This window comes from Mustela putorius, unplaced genomic scaffold (genome assembly GCF_011764305.1).
Source record: "Mustela putorius furo isolate JIRA1106 unplaced genomic scaffold, ASM1176430v1.1 tig00003858_pilon_pilon_pilon, whole genome shotgun sequence".
Classification (NCBI taxonomy): domain Eukaryota; kingdom Metazoa; phylum Chordata; class Mammalia; order Carnivora; family Mustelidae; genus Mustela; species Mustela putorius.
The window spans coordinates 20,369,609-20,393,732 of NW_025422010.1; the positions used below are offsets into that span (position 1 = coordinate 20,369,609).

At 38.2% G+C, this 24,124-nt stretch overlaps 1 protein-coding gene across 5 annotated transcripts in view; it reads right to left on the bottom strand.

The window, feature by feature from the left end:
- The window catches only part of OSBPL1A (oxysterol binding protein like 1A), a 229,517-nt gene that overhangs the window by 106,123 nt on the left and 99,270 nt on the right, over positions 1-24,124 (bottom strand). For 4 of the 5 annotated variants that reach the window (XM_045065459.1, XM_045065460.1, XM_045065461.1 and 1 more), the window contains one exon: positions 22,441-22,547. In XM_045065459.1, coding sequence (XP_044921394.1) covers positions 22,441-22,547 — 107 coding nt within the window. Of the gene's footprint in view, positions 1-15,676; positions 15,820-22,440; positions 22,548-24,124 lie in introns of those variants that run through there. The other variant, XM_045065465.1, reaches the window with a different exon arrangement.

Below are 24,124 nucleotides of genomic sequence, written 5' to 3' on the forward strand. Positions count from 1 at the left end.
GGAGTTTCCTATTTCTTTAACACTAACCCTAACAGTAATACAAATAATGGTTTTTTTTTTCCATAGCACTACAGACCATTCTGATGTGAACCTTGGATAAGAATTAACTGACTTAGGAGAATTTCCATGTAGTTAAAAAAAAAAATTGGGGGGCACCTGTGTGGCTCAGTTGGTTAAGCGACAGTCTTCAGCTTGGGTCATGATCCCAGGGTTCTGGGATGGAGCCCCACGTGGGACTCCCTGGTCTGCGGGAAGCCTACTTCTCCCTCTTCTTCTGCCTGCCACTCGCCCTGCTTGTGCTCTGTCAAATAAGTAAAATCCTAAAAAAAATTTCTTTTCACTGAACACCTACTATTCTTTCAAAGTAAGTGCTAGGGATACAAAGTACAGTAAGAGAATGGTTAAACCATAGAGAAATTACAGTCTGAGATTATAGTGTGAAAAAGACACTTCACATTCCTATCCTGCTCATATGTTAAAAATGCAAATCTAGCAATACTTCTCAAAGCTTTTCAGTGGCTCTTTATTGCCTTTGGTTAGTCTCCAAATGGAGTGTGTGTACCCATGAAATATTAGAAAGTCTTCTATATTTGTCAAAAAAAATTTATATATACAGATATGATATACCTACACAGTATATATAGAGACTGATGACTGTGTCTTCACATGGTCCACGTTCCACACTGCCAAGGGTAAAGTGAAGCAGGTACAGTACCTTCAGGATATTGTGTTAATACTGCAGATTATGAGAGCTTGGTTATGAAGATTTATGGACTATATTAATCTCGAAAATATACCCACTATCATATCATTTCCTTTGCCACTGCAAAGGAACTTCAGATTAAAGATAAAACTAAAGATGCAGGGCGCCGGGGTGACTCAGTGAAGCATCTGACTCCTGACTTCAGCTCAGGTTGAGATCTCAGGGTCCTATGAGTCCTATGTCACACCACGCTCAGCGAGGAGTCTACTTGAGATTCTCTCTCTCTCTCTCTCTCTCTCTCTGCCCTTCCCTGCTCACTCCCTCTCTCGCTCTCAAAAAAAAAAAAAAAATCAGCTAACCAGATATGTGTGGGATCATTTCTTGACTCCCTAATCTGTTGCACCGATTCATGTTTTTACACCGTATTAATACCGTATTTTCTCAATTTCTCAATTCCATAACTTTCTATAGAAAGTGTTGAAATCAGGTAGTCTAAATCCTGTAACTCTGTTCTCTTTCAAAATTGGTTTGGCTACTACAGGTCCTTTGCATTTCCATATAAATTTTAGAGTCAGTTTGTCAATTTCTATCCCCCAAAATAAATAAATAAAACAAAAACCCTGCTGGAATTCTTTCTGGGACTACTTTGACTGTATAAATCAATTTGGGGAGACCAGACTTCTTAACAATATTGAGTCGTCTGATACAAATAAGAATATGTGTTTATTTTGGACTCTAGTTTCTCTCAATATATCAAAAAGAGAACAAAAACAAAAATAAAATCTAACTCTTAATGGATTATAGACCCAAATGTAAAGCTAAAATTAGAACACTTCTGGAATAAAACACAGGAGAAAGTCTTAGCAACCATAAGCGTGGCAAAGATTTCTGAAATAGGTAGCAAAAAGCTACACACACACACACACACACACACACACACACACACACACATATATATGGAACTTGGACATCATCAATATCAAAACTTTTGCTTTTCAAAAGATAATGTTAAGAGAAAGGCAAGCAAGAGACTGGGAGTCTGGGAGAAAGTATTTATAAACCATGTATCCAATAAAGGATTTGTATCGAGACTGTATAAGGAACTCCTATAACTCAGCAACAGAATGACAACATGATTTAAAAATGCGCAAACAACTTGAACAGACATTTCTCTAAACATACAAATGGCCAACAAGTATATGAAAAGATGTTCAACACCTTCAGTCATTAGGGAATGCAAATCATCACAATATTCCAATATCACTTTACACCCACTAGAATGACTTTTTTTTAAAGGAAAATAGCAAGGGCATCTAGGTGGCACAGTCAGTTGAGCATCTGACTCTTAGTTTCAGCTCAGGTCGTGATCTTATTTTTATGAGATCCAGCCCCCACCATGCACTCAGCATGGACTCTGAGTTTTCCTCTCCCCTTCATGTTCATGCTCTCTCTTTAAAATAAATAAATCTTTTAAAATTTTTAAAAAGGAAAATAACAAGTGTTGACAAGGTTATAGAGAAAATGAAGCCTTGTACACTGCTGGTGGGGACCCAAAACGGCGCACATGCTGTGGGAAACAGTTTGGTGCTTCCTCAGAAAGCTAAACTTAGACCCACCACCTAACCCAGGAAATTTGTTCCTATGCATATTCCCAAAAGAACTGACAGGTGTTCAAACAAATACCTGTAAAAAAATGTTGAAAGCAGCACTATTCCCAACCACCAAAAGCTAGAAACAACCCAAATGTCCATAAACAAATGAATAAAAGTGTTATATACGTACAATGGAAAACTCTTCAGTTATAAAAAGGAACAAAGTACTGATACATGCTACTATGTGCATGAAGACTGAAAACAATATGTAAGTGAAAAGCCAGACATCAAAAGTTCACATATCATAGGATTCATTTATGTGAAATGTTCCAAACAGGAACTCCATAGGGACAAAATAGAGATTAGTCATTTTAGGGGATGGGGAGTGATGGCTTCTTGGGTACAAGGTTCCCTTCTGAAGTGATGAAAACTATTTTGCAAGGAGACAGAGGTAACGGTTGCACAACACTGTGACTTACTAGATGCCACTGTATTAAACCCTCAAATAGTTATTTTTATGTTTTATGAATCCTACTTCAAGTTTTTTAAAAAATCAAAACAAACAAACAAATAAATAAAAAGCCCCACAAACATTCATTCCCCGTATGACCTGACCTGGCCATACTACTTATTCCTATGTATTTACCTAAATGAAATGAAATATTATGTCTGTAAGAGACTTGTACACAAATACTAATAGCTTTATCTGCAAGAGTCAAAATCTGGAAACACCACCATATGTCTACCAACAGGGGGAAAAGTTGTGGGACACCACGAAATGAACAACTACTCAGCAATGAAAAGGAACTAACTATTGGTACATGCAACAACATGGATGAATCTCAGAATAATTATGCTGAATTAAAGAAGCCAAACTTCCTACACCTCCAATGATTCCATTTACGTAAAATTTCAGAAAATGCTTATTGAACCCCAGTGATAGAAAGTCGATCAACAGTGCTTGTGTATTGGGGGAGGTGGGAAAGTGGGAGCTATTACAAACGGCAAGAACAAACTTCTGGAAGTAACAGAAGTGTCTTTATCTTGATTGGGTTGATGGTTTCACTACTGAAACATACATCACAACTAAGTTACACTTTAAATATGTTGTTTACTGTACATCAGCTATACCTCAATAAAATTGTAAAAACAATAATATTGGGTAGGAGTAAGGGCATAGTAAAAAGACCACTCCTATACTGATAATGGGAGTTAAAATAATTCACTTCTTATGCAGACATGTTTTCAAAGAGTATGTCTGAAAAAGGAAAATATTCACTCTGAAAGCATTGAAAATAATGCAGGATAGAAAACAGTAACATATCCTGTATTTGTGGTTTGCAAATATGCATAAACTAAGATATACCAAAATCCCACCAGTGGTTTGCTGGGCTCTGGTTTTTATAGGTCTCTCCGTATTTAACAGAAAAAAGCCTTCTGTATACTCCTGTGTATCTTCCATATATCTCTCATAACTTTATAATTAGAAAAATATCTTTAAATAGGTCTACTCAAGAATTGATGTTTGCATCAAATTTGCAAAAACTGGCATTCCCTCAAACAGAAAAGGTTTGAAAGGTACTTTCCAACAGTGCAGAATGCATAGCCTTCTGAGGCATCTAGTATGAAAATACCAACTGAGATTCTGTTAAGCACACTCCTGTCTCATTATGGTTGCAAAGCTTCTACCTAAAAATAGCTTACTCTTATATAATCACTCACCACAGATTTATATATTTTATGTACCCTCGAAATAAATTTCTTTTTTCGAGACAGGCCACAAGAGGTATAAACAATCATTTTTAAAAGCACAGAAGTTTAATCATAATCTAAACAAAGCTTATTTTCGAAAGTTATTCAAGTCCTCTGTAGTTGAGAGTTCTGTTGATGAAAATAACTACAAAAAGTTATATAAAAATGTAACACCTTCCAAGTCTATTTTAAGTGAATTTTCAAAATTTATATACAGTAAAATCCATTTTAAACGTATAGTTCGTGAATTTTCACAATTAAAATTGTGACTAGCACCCCCATGTAACTAGCACCATTACAAAGATATAGAATATTTCTAGTCTCCCCACCCCCAATTCTCCTGTGCTCCATTACAGTCACTCTCCTGTTCTCCTCACCCCCAGCATCAGCAACCACTGCTCTGATTCCTAGAACCATGCTTTAGGTTGGTCTATTCTTGATTTCAAATAAGTGGAATCAGGTACAATACAATCTTTTGTGTCTGGCTTCTTTCACTAAGCACAGAATCCCTCACATCGTTGTGAGTATAAGCAGCTCTCTCTCTGCTGCTGCTGACCATTCCACTCTACAGCTAAACCATGACGTCCAACTCTTTTTTCTAATGCCTTCAGCTTGGTCTCTGGAAATACCTTTCTGTACATGTGGAAAATTGTTAAGTCCAGAAAGATCATAATTTTGTTTTTACAGAATTTTGATGTTTTACTGTTTTACAAAGTCTTTTCATAGTTCTCAACCCAGGACAAAAACATAAAAGAGAATCACAATTCAGTGGGTTGCAACTCCATCTGAAGACAACATTTTAAATATCTTCAAGCAGTGCTTTCCAAGTTTCCAAGTCCTGGCGCAAAGAGAAAACAATCTTTGTAGGGCGCATGGAAGAAACCAAGCACCTGGTTTGGGAGTCTGGCCATTCTAAGTTGGAAAGATAATTTATCTTAAGCTCTCTACCCGGGAAGCTCTCTTAAGATTTAAAGAATAGATATTCTTATTTTAAAAACCTACACTGGTTTTTACAGAACATAAAAATCTTATGAGCACATAAGATGAAATCACATCAATATGTAAAACGTTAATAAAGCCAACAAAACGATTTGAAAATCCTAAAGTCCTAAAACAATGAATGTGGCTTATTTTTCCATCAAGTGAAGCACTTAAAATTTTTTTCTGTTCTGGGGGTGCCTGGGTGACTCTGTCGGTTAAATGTCTGCCTTTAGCTCAGGTCATGATCTCAGGGTTGCATCTCATCCGACTCCGTGCTAAGTAAGGAGTCTGCTTCTTCCTCTCCCTCTGCTCCTTCCCTGGCTGGTGCTTTTGCTCTAACAATAACATCGTAAAAAAAAAAAAAAAAAATTCCTTCTTTTCAAAATCTAAAAAAATTGACCCATGACTATGAACTGCTGCCCAAGTGTCCTTTCCAAGCCCAGTATGGTACAACTTCTAAGCAAAGAAGAGTCATGCTTTTCAAGCCACAAATACTCGCCAACCACCTACACCATGCCAGGCATTACAGGCTGCAGAGGACTGAACAGAACAGACAAAAATACCTGCACTCAGAGAACTTACAGTCTACTGGGGCAGGTGGGGGGTGGTGTTTAGTGTGTTAGAAAACCCTGAAAGCAAAAATGAAGCTGGGAAGGGGAAAGAAAGTCCTGAAGACAGGCGGACCAGAGAACTCAGTGATCAGATGCCAACTGAGTTAAAGGCTGACAAAAGTAAGGGAGAGAACCAGGCAAGAACCTGGGAGAAATGTGTTCCAAGACGACGAAAAGGGAACATTCTGGCATTCTGAGCAGAAAGAGGCTCCCAAGTCTGTGGGACAGGAGGCTTCCCCACCCCAACCCCAGCGCACAGTCCACAGAACAAAGCAGGTGGGTGCGGGGAGGGTATTAAGCACAAGAGAGGCTGAGAGGTAGGGCAGCAGGGCCCTTCCCATGGGAAGAGACTCTTTCCCTCCAGGAGGATAGAAAGCCAACAGAGAAACACACACCATGCTCCATGCCCAAACTACACATGGAATATCAGCTTTGTTTCTGGGTGACACAGTTTTAGAAACACAGAGAAAATGCTGAAGAGTAAGAAAAGGAAGAATCTGGAAAGCCTGACAGTTGAAGGAACTTGGAGATGTCTGACCTGGGAGAAAAGAATTTACTGCTTGCTCCAAATAACGGAGGTATTGTCACAGGAGACAGAACATATGTTTTTGTGGTGTTGCAAAGTACAGACAAGAAGTAAAAGAGAAATAGAAAGAGCTACACCTTAATGGAAGGTTTAACCTTCTAGTATCCTTAGCTTTCCTACAGTGGAATGGGTGATCCTAAGAGAAAACTCATGTATAATAATCATATCATCAGCTGGAAGAGCAGGAGCTAACATCTAGGTGTGTTTACTATATGTCAAAATCATGATAAATACTTGGCATACTATCTCAAATAATCCTCCCACAATCCTGTGAGGTAGGTATTATTAACAATGATGAAACACAAGCTTATTGAGATTACATGATTGGCCTAGGATCACATAACTATTAAGTGACAGAGCTGGTATTCAAACCCAGGTCTGCGTGATTCAGGCATCAAGCTCGTAAGGACTAGAGTACACTGCCTGTCTATCCACTGATGACAAAGTTCATGAGCACATAAAATGACTGTCTAGCTGGGCAGGAAGCTGAAGAGAGGATTCTTACAAATGGAGGAAAATTTGATGACCCTCTAAGATCCTTTCATGGTTACATTTTCCCCCAATTTTCTATCTTATTTTAAAATTTTCCCTTGACTTCAAGGTTTATAGAAATTTTGTCCTCCTAAATATAGCTAACTATCAAATAATTTCCCTATAGAATATGCTAAATTCCCTGTTCAATTCAAATGCTCAGGTTAATCATTTTCTGGTTTTGATATTTTACTTTATTAGTTCCTATGGACAAGCGAAGGTAGGCTTGACTTTTCTTAAGTATATCAATTTCCTTGTTTCATATTTTATATCTGTGGTGATTCAAATATATCTTAACTTTCATTTTCCTATGCTGACTCTGTAGACAAGATAAAAAGATCCATTAAGCAATGATCTTTCAAAGCATAATGGAAAGGAAACATTTGCTATCTAAAGTACAGAAAGATAAAATAAAAGTGGAATATGGACATTTAGACCTAAGCCAAGTCTTAAGTCCACGGAAACCAAGAATCATCCTTGTTTTGTGCAGCTGCTTTTTCACTAACTGGAGGGAAAAAAGAAGGGGACACATGGGAGACAGGGGTGTGTGCCTTCCACCACACTTCAACAAGGGCAACTTTTGAATGGTTTGAAAAATAAAGGAAAATCATGGCTCTGCAGGGCAATTATGGGACAATGTGGGAAAAGACAGTCTGTCAAACCTGGGGTTGACCTTTGGATCAAAAGTGATTAACTCGGGGCGCCTGGGTGGCTCAGTGGGTTAAGCCGCTACCTTCGGCTCAGGTCATGATCTCAGGGTCCTGGGATCGAGTACCGCATCGGGCTCTCTGCTCAGCGGGGAGCCTGCTTCCTCCTCTCTCTCTCTGCCTCTCTGCCTACTTGTGATCTCTCTCTGTCAGATAAATAAAATAAAATCTTAAAAAAAAAAGTGATTAACTCTACTTACTGAAAAAATTTTTTCCACATTTCACACCCATTGGGATGACTACTATATGGAAACAATGGCAAGAGAAAACAAGTATTGGGTAGGCTATAGAACAAGTAACATCCTTATGCGCTGTTGGTAGAAATCTGAAAACAGTGTTATGAATAGTAGTACGGCAAGTCCTCAAAAAATGAATAAGACAACTATCATTGATCCAGAAATTCTACTTTTGAGTCCCTAATCACAGGAACTGAAAGTAGAGGCACCAAAACGTACCTGTACACTCCTGTTGATAGCTACACTATTCACAGCAGATAAAAGGCAGAATCAGCACAAGTGCAACATCGATGATGGGTGGTGAAGGAAAATGCGGAGGAAAATATACACAAAATGGAATATCACTCAGCGTTAAAAAGAAAGCAAATCTGACACCTGCTATACAACATGGATGAACCCTGAAGGCTTTATGGTAAGTGAGAAGAACACCAGGCACAAAATGACAGATATTGAGTAATTCCATCTGCGGGAGGTTCCTAAAGTAGTCAAACTCATGGAGACAGCAAGTTGAATCGTGGCTGCCAAGGGCTGGGGGGAAGATGGGAATGAGGAATTTTTGTTTAATGGGTATAGAATTTTAGTTTATATGAAACTAAGAGCAGAAACTACAAGATGAAGAGAGTTCTGGAGATGATGGTGACAATGGCTGCACAACACTGAGAAGGTACCTAATGCCTCTGAACTATGCGTTTATACAGCAATGATAAATTTTATGCTCTCTGTATTTTACCACAAATAAAAATAAGAAGGAAAACTTTTTTTTTCAACTGGTCAAATATACATAGAGTTTGATTTGCCTTAGTATGGGAAAAAAAAAGGGGGGGGGTCCAATTATAACATTTGCCATATACTTTAACTTAGATCCTAAAGTTATCTATTATAAAGTCAATTAATATCAAAATGCATATATCTCAACATAAAGTAAAACCACAGTATAAAGTACAAATCTGTTTTTAACACTGTAACAACCATTTATTTAGTGTTTACTACTTGCAGAAAAATCCTAAAATAGAATCATCATACATGAATGGACTCTGGGGCACAATCACATTCAAGTAATTCACAAGAGAATGCTGTAATCCAGTGATTTTCAACTTGGAAGGCTATGAAAATACAGTTACTGACAGGGCAAGTAGTGTAGGACCTCCAAGCGATGGAGCCTACACAGATACCATGGACAAGCCACCAATCTGGCTCTGAATTCTCTCAAGGCCAAAACAGAAAGAGAAATATAATTATGCCCTTTTAATTGTCCACAAGGAAAAAAAAATTATCAGTTCTTTAGGGAAAACAAACTCCCTCTTTGCTCTTAGCTCTAATTTTTTTTTTTTGCAGGGTTATGTATAGGGGATTAAGAGTATTCAAGGACAAAATAATCAATAATTTCATTAAAACTATTTTTTTTTGGGGGGGGGATGCTCCTCAGTAGAAATTGAGGTTGTAATTCCAATTTACAACTCAGCAAGGGCTATTTTTCAGAAAAATCAAGAAAGTATATCCCAGGCTATAGCATTCTGATAGTCTAATTTTAGGATAAAATACAGATTATCCAGAGGAATGGATGAATTCAGTATTTTCTAAAAATGTAACCTCTATCAAATATAGTTTTCACAAAAAGACAGCATTTCCTGCTGAGAGCCTGGAATACAGGTATTCTGTGCAAAATCTGAAGACATTGCAATATTCTTGGCCATCTGCTTATTTCTAAAGCTAGTATCCTTTTGTCAAATTGAGATATTAGCTAGTAGATGGCCACATCAGCTTTGAAACAAGGTAGACTCTCTTCTCTAATGCATGAATTTTCCTAATTCAGGCTGTATGTGATACAGTGAGGCTGTTCTTTCTAACTAGATTGGACGCAGAATACTGAATTTAGCTCTAAGTGCAGCTCCCACCCACTTAGCTATGTAGACTTGGGGAAGTAGCTGTCTCTCTCTCCAGGCCTTACTCTCCTCATCTGTAATACAAAGGTGAACAGACCAATTATGTCACCATTTCAAACTATGTTTTACGAAGGTACCTTAGTGAATAAGGAGGTGCTTTTACTTGTGTCTGTCTTCTGTAGAGCATACTTCATATGTACCTGCCCCAGACCCCAGTGACATCTTTGAGGATCAGCAGATTAGATGCTTTAAAATCTAAGATTGAGTCCATGACTCTAGGATTTTAAACAACTAATCCATAACACAAACTTCAACAACAAAAGTAAATGAGGAAAATATTAAAAACTAAATCATTTCTACCCCAAGTACCACATTTTACTAAGGAGAGTTGACAAACTTAATTTTTAATTAACAACAACAAAATCTCCTTTGTAGAAACATTATTGTAGGTGAAGGGTGATTTCTCACATTAGCTCAAAAAGGCCGTATCCTGAATATAGCAAACAAGAAATAGGTAATGATGTCTCTAAAGGACAGTATCCAGCCACCAGGTTTAACGACATGTCTATATCTCCAGTTCCCATTGACCAGAGGACAGACACCTCCCCAAATCTCAACCACTGAGCACATCTTCTATGCTTCCTCTCATTCCTTGGACAGCTACTGTCTCCCAGCAGGGTTTTTTTGATCTAGCACCCCATGCCACAAGCCACTTTTGCTCCACTTCTCCACTTCTCTGCCCCGAATTAAGCACAAAATCAAATATTCAAGATATTTTTCTGAAAATAAAGCGTGGGAAGACTGTCTCTTATAAAGCTCATGGATTATCCTTATTTAAGTCTCACAGCAACTCCTGAAGTAGAGGGAAGGGGGCTGTGTTAATAATTCTGTGTTACAGGGGAAGAACACGAGGACTTGGAATAAGCTACCCAGAGTCATACAGCAAGAAGAGAGTCACTAATACTGGCATTTGAGCCTCAGGTTTCTAAATAAGAGCAGATCCCTATTCCACCATCTGTGTTGTCTTGCTAGGCTTTTGCCCAAAGTGGCTGGACTTCACCAGCAGCAGCTGGATAGACTGCGTGTGTGAGGAATAACAACGATCATGTGCTAATAAGCGTGAACCCCGGAGCATCAAAAGAAAATCAGATACAGATTATTTGCTTTATCTTCTTTGGTGCTGGAGCCAAGGCTGTGAGGAGAAGGAAAGAGCAAGATGGAATACGCTGAACAGAACACCAAAAAATCCTCCAAGTATGGGGGTAGAAAACTGGAAAGACAGTTGAAAAAAGAGAGAAGGCTAGGGAATGATGATCATTCTTCCACTGCGCAGACTGTAGAGAGGCAAAAAAGAAGTTATGAGGATGAAGGAAAAACAAAGAAGGTGAGAAGCAAGTTGGGAAGAGAAATAGAATTGCCAACCAATGAAAATAAGGAGTCATGTAAGAGAAAAAAAAATGGAAAGTAGTTAAAACCTGGGCAAAAGTTTCACATGTTTTAAGTATTAGAAGGGAAGTACTCTACATATGTTAGCAAGTCTTCAGTCTGGAAAGCTGAAGTCTAAGAAATACATTGTTAGAGTCTATAAAATCAAGTAACAGATAAACTGGCAGGAATATAGTCCCTAAATTATAAAATACTAGAATTATGAAACATACAACTTGAAATCTGGAAAAGACCATTATTTTTTAAAATAACCACTTCCACGAGACAGAGGATAATAAATATATAGATGCTAGGGAAAAAAATAAACTCAAAGAAAAGTGATAGACGTAACCATAAAAATTAATTTAAAAGAAAAAGATGCAACAAATAACAGCTAAAGAGAGTTCTCTGAAAAACAATCAAAGACTTACTGAGACTGATTTTTAAGGAGAAATTTATTAGAACTATCCAGATAAATATTAGGGGAAAAAGTGGAAAACATTAGGAAAAAAATATTTAATTACAGATCCAAAATAAATAAAGAAGATAATAAAAGACAACCTTATAACAATAAATTCTGTTAACTTTAAATGAAAAGAATAAATTTCTGGAACCTGTCATAACTTGTCATAATTGACCCCAAAAGAAAGAGAAAACTAAAATAGTCCTATGACCATAACTATGTCTACTTAATAGTTTTTTAAAAATCTCAGGAGGATGATTTTTATAAGGAGGAAGAGACCATTTTAATTTGCTCTTCCAGGGAACAGCAAAAGAGAGAATACTTCCAAACTCATTTTATGAAGCCAGCATAACCTGGATAGTAAACCCTGATGAGGACAGAACAAAAAAAAAAAAAGAAAAAAGAAAAAAATTATCAGCCAATCTCATTCATAAACGATACTAAAATCCAAAAGAAACCAAATCAAGGAGAATGTTAAAGATAATATATAATGACCAAATTAGGTTTATCCCAGGTACAGAAAGATAGCTTATCATTAGAAAAAGTCTAAAAATATAATTTAAAAAATACATAATTTGCTACCTTCATAAAGAAAAGCCTATGATTCTCTTACAAAATGCAGAAAGAATTTGAGAAAATGCAGCACCCTTTCATGATTGAAAAAAAACCCCTCAACAATTTAAGAATGAAAAAGAACATTTATCTGATAAATGGTATTTACTAAATATCACACTTAATAATGTGTCGTTAGAAGTGTGTCTTTTTTTCAAAACCACGGATGGAGTTCCCCCATCTCAGCTTCTATTCAGCATTGTTCTGAGGGCCCTGGCCAGTACATTAGGAACATGAAAAATAAATGAGATGTAAGAATTGAAAGAAAGGAGTAAAACTCTAATTGTTCATAGATTATAACTATCTATAGAAACCAAATCAGTCTATCTTCATTATTTCTACTTTCTCTCTTCCAATGTACTCTGCTGCTCATTACCATCTAGCTTCTTCCTAGGTCATGCTTCCTTTATCCAAGACCATAATGAACACATTAAAGTTGTTACCTCAACTTCTTTACCTGACTGTCCCCGATGGCCTCCAATATTCTGGACTTTTCCTGCCTCTCTGGCTGCTGCTTCTCAGTGCTGTCCACTGGCTTCCTTTGCTCCCACTTGCCTTTTAATATCAGTATTCAATCCTTTGATTTCAAACTTTTTCAAGCTATAGGTCTCATATGTGATATTCTTTATTCAAGTCACCTGCTTATTCAGGTGACTTCCAATACTAATAATTCAAAAATTTTTATTGGATGAATAAGGACACCCTTACTTGGATGTCATCATGTCCAAAGGTGAACTCATTCTTCCCCCACTCCCTTTACTCCCTTCTTCAGTCACCTTCCATCCAGTGATGTATATGCCATAAGTGTGGGGGTCATCTACAACTCCATCTTCTTCATTCCTAAATCCAACTATTATCAGCTCCTAACAAGTTATCTTTGAAGTCTGTCTGCTCTGTATCTTCCTTTCCTTTTGGGAGCCAACAACTTGGTTCAGACTCTGATTATCTTTCTCTTGAATTCCTGCACCTGGTCACCATGTTTTGAGGCTTTCCTCTAATCCTTCTCATAAGGAGCAAATCTGATTAAATGTCTCCCGATTAAAATCTTTCAGTGATTCTAACAGCCCAAGATAATATTCAAATTCTTTGGGGATATTTGATAAAACCTTTTAAGAAAACCCTTCTTCTATTCATCTAGCCTTGACCAGTTTAGCAAGGTATCTGACAAGGTAAACACTCTGTAAATACTGCATTAAGGAAAACATGTGACATAAAATAACAGATATCAAATCAATGGTGGACCATTATAAAAATGTATAAGAGTTATATCCTTACCACTCTTACATTAAAATGAGAAGAAAATTGTATCTGCTATACCTCATTTGAAATTCATCAGACAGAATATAAAGCAGGCACTGCACTCTCTAATAGAAATATAAGACAAATATAATTGCAAGCAGGTTACAGGCTTGGTACTACTGTGATGCAAAAACTTAGGAAAAGATCCTGGGTCCATACCAAGCATGACAAGGCTAATAAAACACAAAGACACACACACACACACACACACACACACTCCCTCTCCCTTTCATATTGCTGAAATAATTACAACCCTATGTATTTTTGTTCAAATACTTTTCAAAATGGGTCAGTTTCCGTAGTGTAGTGGTTATCACGTTCGCCTCACAAATTATCAAAATGAAAACCTTATGTAGCTTCATGCTACATAAACTTCCTATTAAATACATTAAAAACATTAAAAACATTTAACTTGTGTCCTTCCTGCTTCCAAGATTAATTTGCAATATATTTCCTGACTTTACTACAAACTAAAAGTTTAGGAATAATGTAGAATAATGTGGACCAAGTAAAAAAATCTAAATTTCAATTTTTTTTTAAAAGATTTTATTTATTTGTCAGAGAGAGAGCACAGGCAGGCAGAGGGAGAAGCAGGTTCCCTGCCGAGCAAGAGCCCAATGGGGGACTCGACGCTAGGACATTGGGATCGTGACCTGAGCAGAAGGCATCGGCTTAACCGACTGAGCCACCCAGATGTCCCTAAATTTCAATTTTTTAAAGGAATTAAAAATTCTTATAATTCTCACAGAGCTTATAAACACAATTATATATTTGAATACCAAGATACAAATAAATTTATAAAAGCTTTTTAAAGAACATAGATGGCAAATGTTATAAACTGTTCACATAGCTTAGAGCATGCTATTACATAATTATTTTATACGATTATTTTATGTACAGTATTCTAAACGTGTTTGGCTTTATTTATATACTACCCTGTAGCACACCCATGTGCTTTTATTATGGAAAATCTAATGAACTTTTAAATTTTCCCTCATTCTGCAAGGTGTACAACTGGGAGTACAGAAATTATGTGGGTCACACTGACCCTCAAAGAAAATCCCTGAAATTAACCTTTACAGAGGTTCTAAATAGGGGAGACTAGAGTCCTGAAATCATATTCACAGTGAAACAAAATTCCTTTAAGATCCCAGTCTAGTAAAAGTAGTACTAGAACAAAGGCTGATAAAGCTCCCCGGTCATCATGTTCAGATTAAATATCTACTCAATCAAAACCGAGCTAACCTACCAAAGTCATCAGCTTCATGGTTGAAATAAAATATTATCTGGACCAGAGATTAACTTCGGTGTGCCCTCAAACTGAGAAGAAAATTTACACTTAGATACCCATATTCTAGCCTACACATTCCTCCACCAACACGCATTTCAAGCATTTTTTTTCTCTTGTAAAAAGATTCCTGCTAAAATTACCCTATGTCTTTAAATCAAAATGCTTTCATTCTGTCTTTGAACCTAATTAAAATTGAGAAACTTTTAATAGCTTTAACAACTCTCAAACGCTGTACTGAGCTCTTCCCTGGCATCTTTGCTTTCCTACTACCCTCCCTCCAAATCCAGAAAAAACCAGCACAACAAAAAAACACAAAACAACTAGCCACATGCTCTGAGTGCTGGGGAACGTGATTCTCACTGGTTTAGGCTACAAAGAAAGCCTATGAGTAATCAAAAATCCTTAATCAAAACAAAGTTCAAAGCTACCTCCCTCCCCACTCCCCAGCCCCAGTATAATTTCCCTTTCTCTCTTTAATCCACTCGTGCATTTCCTTGGAATTTTAGCGGGCTCGGAACAGCGGATGGTAAGTTCATCTCAATGTCAGCCAGAGCAGAGACATGCAAAAAATCACTAACTTGGAAGGTTATTTAGGACAATAACGTCTTTCACTGCCTTACTCCTCCCACTCCGGCCCCACTTGACCTACTACCAATATTTAGCCGAAGAAAAACAAAAACAAAACAAAAAAACCTGTCCAGTCTCTTCCCCTCAGTGGCTCTTCTGGTGGGAACCCGACGCAAGCACCGTGCCGGCAGAAAGACCCTGGCCAGGCTGGAGGAGAAGGGTCCCCCCCGCTTCACGCACCCCTCCCCACTCGCCCGCGGCCGCACTCCACTCCACACTAAGGAGTCCAACTATTCTTGGATCTACTCACATCCCTAGATCTCATCTGGCCGCCCTCCCCCTTCCTCCGCCCCCCCCCGCCCCCGCCCCGGCCCGTGTCCTCTGCAGTCCCGAAGCTGACCTCGCAAAGCCCCCAGCGGGCACACACACTCACCCACCTGGGCCGGATCTGGGGTTCCCCGCGGGCGCACTCCGCCCTGCTCTCCTCTGCCAGCTCCAGCACAAATGCGCTCGGCCTGTTCCTGTGCCTCCCCTCCAGCCCAGCCCGGAGGCGCGACCCAGGGCGGCACCGCAAGGTCTCCCTAAGTCACCTTTCCTCCGCCCGCCCCTGCTCCACTGAGGTCAAGGAGAGGCGCAGCCTGGCCGTCTACGGCTCAAGACTCCGCGCCGGCCCTCGGGCCACCAGAGGTCGGTGCAGCGCCCCTCGGTCGCAGAACTAGAGCCGCCCTCCTCCAGGGCTCGCCCGGGAGAGTGCGAGCCGCGCGCAGAATGGCCTGCAGCAGGCGGCTCCGCGGGGCCGCGGTCGTCGTCCAGTCCCTCCTCTCCCGGCCCCCCTCCCGCGGGGCCGCTCCTCCGATGCGCAGGTGGAGACCTGCCCGGGATCTCGAGAGCCAGCACACGGCCCCTCCAAAGGAGCGAGCGGACTGCTGGCCCGCAATTCTCGGGAAGGAAGTAAGGAAACTGCTACTCGTGCTCTGCGTGCATCCCGCGGAGGCTCCTGCGAGGTCCTAGAGCGGGCTGTGTGCTCAAGCCCTCTCCTGGCGACGCGGGGCCCTGACAACTTCTAAATGGCCAGCCCGCCCCCAGGGAAAAGCAGAGGAATCCACTTTGGACCCTTGCGCCTCGAAGAGAACTGACCCTTACTCAGGCTGACACTTAGGAGTGGAGGTTTCCAATTCCACAACAAAGACTGAACTGGACTTTTTTTTTTTCATGTATTTATTTTTTATGCATTTTCTAGGCTACCATTTGAGCAATGAGGAAAACAACGGTATTAATCCTACTACTGTAAAAGCTACTTATATGGAAGAGATGGTTTCTTACTCCAGCCAGGCTTGAAGGGTAGATGAAAACTCAAAGGACATTAAAACCCACCTCCTAAATACTACACTTAAGTGGGACGTTCAGGCTAATGAAATTTCTAGCTAACTATCAAGCTCTGGTGGGGGTGGAGTACTTTTTGTTCCAACATTAAACCTGTCCTCAAACTCATTCAGACATTAAAGGTCTATTCCAGGTCAAGTACTATACCAGACGCAGATGCTACAAAAATAACTATGATATACTTGCTTACTTAAGGGGCTCTTTAAGTAAATATATAATCAGACAAGTAAATATGTAATGATACAATGTGGTGAGTGCTACAATAGCAAAGACCCCTAGACTAGGAGAGATATCTAAGCCAGTTCTTAAGGATGGAACCTGGGATGAGGAAATAGTGGCAGTCATCCAACAGAGCAATCCTGAGAGCTTTATCCTCACAGAGTGGCAGTGGGGGATCTGAGTGTTAGGTAGGAGGAGAGGGAGGACAGGGAGACAGACAGCTGAGAGACAGGAAGGAAAAATGACAGAATTTGATTAAGCGTGGGGGAATAAGGAAGAAAGATGAACTAAGGACAGCTTCCATGATCTTGGCTTGGGTTCCGGATACGTGGGAATTCTGTCTCTGAGTTGAATGGATAATGCAGCTTTAGACACACTGGTCTTGAAATGCCTGTGCTATAATCATGTGCTCATGTTTAAAAGGCAGCTGGATATACTGGTTCATAGCTCAGGAGAGATCTAAGGTGGCGATTTCACAGTCATCATGGATTTCTGTTTGAAGGAATGGCTAAGATCATCCAAGGAGAATGCTGAGTGAAAAGGTCATCCACAGAAACCAGGGACACCAACATTCAAGGCACAGGCAGAAGAAAAGAGGCTTCAGAAGAAAACTGAGGAGGAGCTGCGCTAAGGTTAAGAGAGGCGAGAAGAGGTAGGCACCATGGAAATCACTGAGAAGAACTCCAAAAAGCAAGTAGTGGTCAAATGCCAGATCCATCACAGTACGAGCAAGGTAATTTAAGGGTATCCTCTGATTTAGCAGTAAGGAGATTATTGGCAAGAATGGTTTCAATGGGCTAGTTGAGGAATAAAGTAGAAACAGAAATTATCACATTTTCCAAAATAGAATTGGAAAGGAATATAGGGAGACAGAAGCTCTAAGGGAGTAGAAGATTCAAAAGAAAAGAGAAGCTGTTTTCGAGCAGGATAGAAGGAGGCAGATGCCATTGAAAGGAAAGAAAAAAGAGACTGGGGGTTGGAAGTGGCATGGAACTGGCAGCAAATATAGTCACTGCCTCCATGTATGTTTAACAAAGAATTTTGCTGAGAGCAGAGGGAGAGGAGGAGACTGAAGGGATGACAGAGAGATAAGCGCCCAAAAGGTATAACCAGGAAGAAATGAAAGACAAAGAAATGAAATGAAGGACAAAATGACTAAAGGCCTTTGAACAGCCAAGGAAACTAATGAATATTAGAGACCTCGACGTTATAGAGCTGGAAGCTCAAAGGAGGGCATTGTTTCTCTCCAAAGATAGCAGCAGCTGGTCCAAAGTAGCAATACCTTTTGGTTGGTCCAATTTAAGGTCCAGATCTCTCCATTACACCACAAACTTAGCATCACTATCATCCCAATCATACTTTTGGGTTATAGCTCTTGAGCAGTAAGGAAATTTAACATAGAAGCATAAAATATTTTATGAGTAAGCTTACACTAATTTTAAGTAAGCAAGTTCCTACTTCAGAAAAACTGGTTTGATTAATATCAAAGGGAGCTCGATGATACACAAAACAAGAAGGGGACCACTGATGTTAATGTGTGACATTTTAGCCACTTATGACACAGTGAGGTAAACTGCAGAAACAAAAATAATTCATGAAGCCAGTTTCTAGCCTTTAGAATTTTTTTTTTTTTTTTAATAGGCTCCACACCTACCATGAGGCTTGAACTCATGGCCCTGAGATTAAGAGCCCTGTGCTCTACCAACTGAGCCAGCCAGGCACCCCATTAGCCTTTTGAAGAGAACTCTCAAACAAGGTTAAATACATATTATGGCATTCACATTCTCTAATGTCTCCCCTATATTATAAAAACACCTAATAAGTTTCCTTTTAGTAAATCAATCACAAACTTTACAGCTTGCTTTATATTTTGCAGGTTTTTTTCAACAACATGGTGTTATTTACAAGTAAAATATGCCTACATAATGCACCTCATTTATTAAGGTCTATGGAAACCTTGAATATCTGGGTCACATCAGATCATCCCCAAATAAACAAAGAATACTCACATACCGCAGAAATAGCCCCAAATCCAGGCACTAAGGCCTGACCTCATTGTAAACCCCTATGTTTCTCATCCAGAGCCAGCTTGCTCTTACTGTGGACAGAATTTGACCAAGTCTGGTTATCTTGTTTTCTTTTTTCATAAACAACACGAGAAAGGAGTAAACCAGAAGGGATCAGTATTCCACTGCTCTAGACAGGCACACAGCCGAGCTAAAAAATCAAGAGAAAAAAATTTTAAAACCCATCAAGAGCAAAAGTGAATTCAAGAGCATTAGCAGGACTGGGCAATTGAGTCAAATTACAGAGTTCTATAAATATTATCCTCTGACGGCATCTCTGTGCTAAGAATCAGAGTAATTATGAACACACAACATGGACAAAAGGACAATGCTGAGGCCCCCAGAAAAGATAAAATTGTTAAAAATTTAGTGTAAGATTTAAATGCATAACAGTTAAAAGAACTGTCATCACAGGGGTGCCTGGGTGGCTCAATGGGTTAAGCCTCTGCCTTCGGCTCAGGTCGTGATCTTGGGGTCCTGGGGGCCCTGTATTGGGCTCTCTGCTTGGCGGGAAGCCTGCTTCCCCCTCTCTCTCTGCCTGCCTCTCTGCCTACTTGTGATCTTTCTCCCTGTCAAATAAATAAATAAAATATTTAAAAAAGAGAGAGAGAGAACTGTCATCACAAATATTAGAATAAAAATAGTTTTGTGGCAACGGGGGCTGGGATTACTTAGATCTACTGGATCCTCGTTACATGCCAGGTAGCATACAAGGTTTTTTGCCAAGATGATCATACATACTTTTCAAAACACTCTTTTTTGGTTGATTGCGATTTTGAAAAGGTAATTGTATATGAAAACTGTGGCAAAGAGAGATTAAGGAGCAGAACATGGAATTAGACCCAGGTCTCTGTGAGTTCAAAGCTTATGACTGTTCTTTTGACAAATTTCTAGATAGCAGAAATACTATTTATGATTCCAGATAATAAAGCATTACAATACCTAGTTATGCTGTGATGACCTCAAGTACACTATTATTTTTTTTTCAAGATTTTATTTATTTATTTGACAGACTGAGATCACAAGTAGGCAGAAAGGCAGGCTGAAAGAGAGAGAGGAAGAAGCAGGCTCCCTGCCGAGCAGAGAGCCTGATGTGGGACTCGATCCCAGGACCCTGGGATCATGACCTGAGCCGAAGGCAGAGGCTTAACCCACTGAGCCACCCAGGCACCCCTCAAGTACACTATTAAATTCCTATGCTGTAGGTCTTAGCCTTATGAAAAACTACCTTCCATGATGCCATTTGTCTTTTAAATACTTGGAGGCCCTTTCCATTGTCTACAATCCTATTTCCCAGAAAGAAATCCAAAGAACCTCAGAATTGCTATTTTATAGCATTACTGGAAAAGAATCTTAAAGCTACTTTGCAAATTTGAAGCAATTAAATGCCATTTCCTAAATAAGTACCGTGTGCCACACAGTTCTTATTCATCTATATACATTTGACCCCCACATCTGACACTGAGCTGTTTATACATTTTCATTTTACAGAAACTTGCCCATGGTTGGTTAGGAAAAAGACTTGAGATTTTAAAAAGGTCCATTAGACTTTCAGACCAGTGCCTGTTAATGACTTACAGTATGGTCTCCTTTATTTGAAAGATGGAAATACCAAAGTTCAGAGAACTTCAGTAGCCCTTTGACACTTGAATAATACATAATAAGGATGAAAAGAACACAATTATTCCACAAACACTCAAATTTTCTTTAGATAATACCACCTCCTCCCAAAATGAGTTAAATAGCTAAAGACACAAAAGCTAAAAATGCCATCAGAGAAAAGGGGTCACAAGTGTTAATTAGATAGCATCCTATAGTAACTGTTCATTTTTACTCAAAAGGGCTTACTATGTATCAGGATCTATGCTAAGTATTTTGCTTATATTATGTTATTTAATCCTCACGACAGATTTAAAAATCTGAGTAGTTTAAACTTGAGGCTAATATACTCTTGCACATCTGGATTTTCAGAGAGGTAATAACCTAGACTATATTTTGTTTTTAAGATTTTATTTATTTATTTGACAGCGATCACAAGTAGGCAGAGAAGCAGGCAGAGAGAGACGGAGAAGCAGGCTCCCTGCTGAATAGAGAGCCCGATATGGGTCTAGATCCCAGGATCCTGACTCTATCCCAGGATCCTGAGATCATGACCTGAGCTGAAGGCAGAGGCTTTAACCCAATGAGCCACCCAGGCGCCCCACCTAGACTATATTTTTAAGCAAGCAGTTTAAAAATTAGCATAATTTAATTTAATTTCTCCAGAAATTAAATTGCTTCTAATCTAGAATTTACCTTGTAACAATACATAACTAAAACACAGACATTACTGATACATCCATCAGGTACCACATTAAGAGACATTAATGAAATTTAGTTTTATAATGTATTAAATATTACCTGAATTACTAGACACCACAATTTGTTCATTTCAGAAATGTTGAACAATGCTATTTAGATTTATTTAGATCACTAAATCATGCCTCATTTAAATAACCTAGAATATGAAATCACCAAAAATAGAAATGCTGAGAGGGGATGCTTTCAAACAGTACTGGAAGAATTAACCATTTAAAATGTTTAATGAAAAATTATGTTTTCCTGTGATAGTTACTGAAAGACTTTCTGTAAATTTGTTTTAAATGAATTTTGGATCACTCACATTTTCTCCAAATAAAATATGGAATTTGTGGTGTACATAACAAAGCTGGTGTTTAAAAATTTTTTTATCTGAATTCACAGGGCTTCCACTGTAATCACAAGAAAATAAAATTTTAGATCTTTATATGTGAGAGAAACATACAAAATCATGTTCATCTATCTTGTTTTACCAAAACCTAATATCTAATTAAAAGGTACAAATAAATTGTAAACAGAATGAGAAATCTGGTGTCTTATTCTAAAAAGCTGAAGACTGAACATATATGGAGAATTTAACAAAATGGAAGAGAAAGCCTATGGCTGCTTAGCTTGCATTTAACATCATGAAAAAATTAAAACAAGAAAAACCCTAGTGCAGACAACCAAAACACATCTTTACAACTTTTCAGTCCTCAGAAAAAGAATTATTAATGGATAAACTTATCACTCTTATTAATATTTAGAAAAGTGAATGGGAGAGAGCAAGGGGAAAAGAACAGAAGATATTTAATCTACTGAGCTCAACTCATATGGGTAAATGTAACAGCTCTCTATTTTCTAAAGAAAAATATGTGTTTTTCATATAAAACCTTTGGTTTCCACAATATTTTCACAACACTCTTGTTGAAATGCCACAAGAACTCTGAGAAGAACTTTAAACCGTGGTCGATAAATACAGCTGTATAAGTAAATTAGATTTGAATACAAGTTATATCAGAATCATCTGGCTTAATCAAGAATGAAGGAGTTCTAAATTTTAGTGAAAATCAACTCTTCATTTTCTTTATTAAGACTATTTTCTCCTACCTTTGGTCAATTTGAAAGCAGTGATTTATTGAATGATCCAGTATGTGACACTAAATTATTGAAAAATTAAATTACAAACTACCTACCCCTTCTTGTTTAGTGAAGAGATTAAGGCAATCACTCAAAGCTACACAAGTTTCTCTAGAAGCTTCAGAGACAACTTCAGCTTTCTGAAGAAATGATGGAAGCATGTCTATAAATAAAAATAAATAAAATTAGTGGGATTTTAAGACCACAAGCATTTTTAAATTACTTTTTTTTTTTTTTTTAAGAAAATACCCACCATGGAGCTTGAACTTAATCTTGATTAAGATTAAGAGTTGCATGCTCTACCAACTGACCCAGTCAGGCACCACAGACATTTTTATGTCTACTGACCTCATGTTTCCTTCCAGCTGGCTGCCTTAAACAAAGCATATAGTATATTCCTTGAGCAGTATTATTAGCACCTACTGTATGCAGGGTGCATAAACTGGTACAGTAAAGATGAAGCCTTGTCCTAGAAAGGCCTATATCCTGCAAGGAGAAGAGTCACAACTAAAAACAAACAAAAATTATAGGAATAATGTAACGTTTAAGGAAAGCAGCTCATTAACATTTCCTTTCATGATAGTCTATACGAGATAAGTAATTTTATTCAAAAGCCAAGTGCTAAAAAGAGCTAAAAATAATACTGTCGTTGACATGATGGCTAACCTATCTTAAGGTGGCATTAACACAACTTTCTCTAGTGCTCACTGGATAAATGTCTAGCATGGAATAGGTCTTTTCAGTCTTACGAATGTGTCCCTCTGGGGTCCGGTATCTTTCAGAATATAAACTGGGAACAAAGAAATAGTAGTATCACCACCTTCCCCAGTTCCCTACGGAAATCTTAATCCATTTAACCATGACAAAAAAAAACAAAAAAAACCCACACAAAAAAACCCCAAAAACCTTCAACACCCAAAACAAAAGCTAGAATGCTAACAAGAGAAAACTGCAAAATGCACACACATTGAAAAAGAAAGTAAAATGTCATAATTTGTCTACATTAAGGCTGGAGAAATACTCTTAGTTTATATAGTTTCGGACTTCGTGTTAATTATATAGTAAGACCCCTTAAATGTGTCTCTTCAATAATAATAAAAAAATAATATTAAGAAAGCCTTTCATCTAAAAATAACTTAAAAGAAGAGAAACAAATATATATCACCCTCTGTCTTTTAAATAATCCTGATTCACTTAGAACAGGGTTCTTAGAACGTGGCAAACAAGGTCAATAAGCAAAAGCAATCAAATCCAAATGCCAGCAATTTGCAATTACCAGGCCATAAAACAGTGGGTCTCTTCAAGAAACAAAACATTTTCAAATGGGAAGTGGAAAGGAAAATAAAATCTATGAAGAACATGTAACAAATTATTTAGTCATTATTCCTAAGTGATAACATTGTAATTATTAGTCTTCTTTCTTTTCTCTAATTTTCCACAGTTTCTATAAGAATGTGATTCTAGCGAAGAAAAGTCCTTTTCTTTGAAAAATTACTTCTCAAAACTCATTAGGCTAAGGGGGGTAACAAAAGGAAAAGGTCAGAGCGAATGAAGGTATGAACAACCTTTCATTATTATCTGGATATAAATACCAAATGTCATTTTATCATATTTTTCTTTTTATGGAATACAATTTTCCAATGTTAGCTATTTTTAACACCCAAACAATTGAAAACTACTATATCCTAAAATAAATTTGACTTTACATACTTTTTCATTTTGAATCTTTGATACACATTG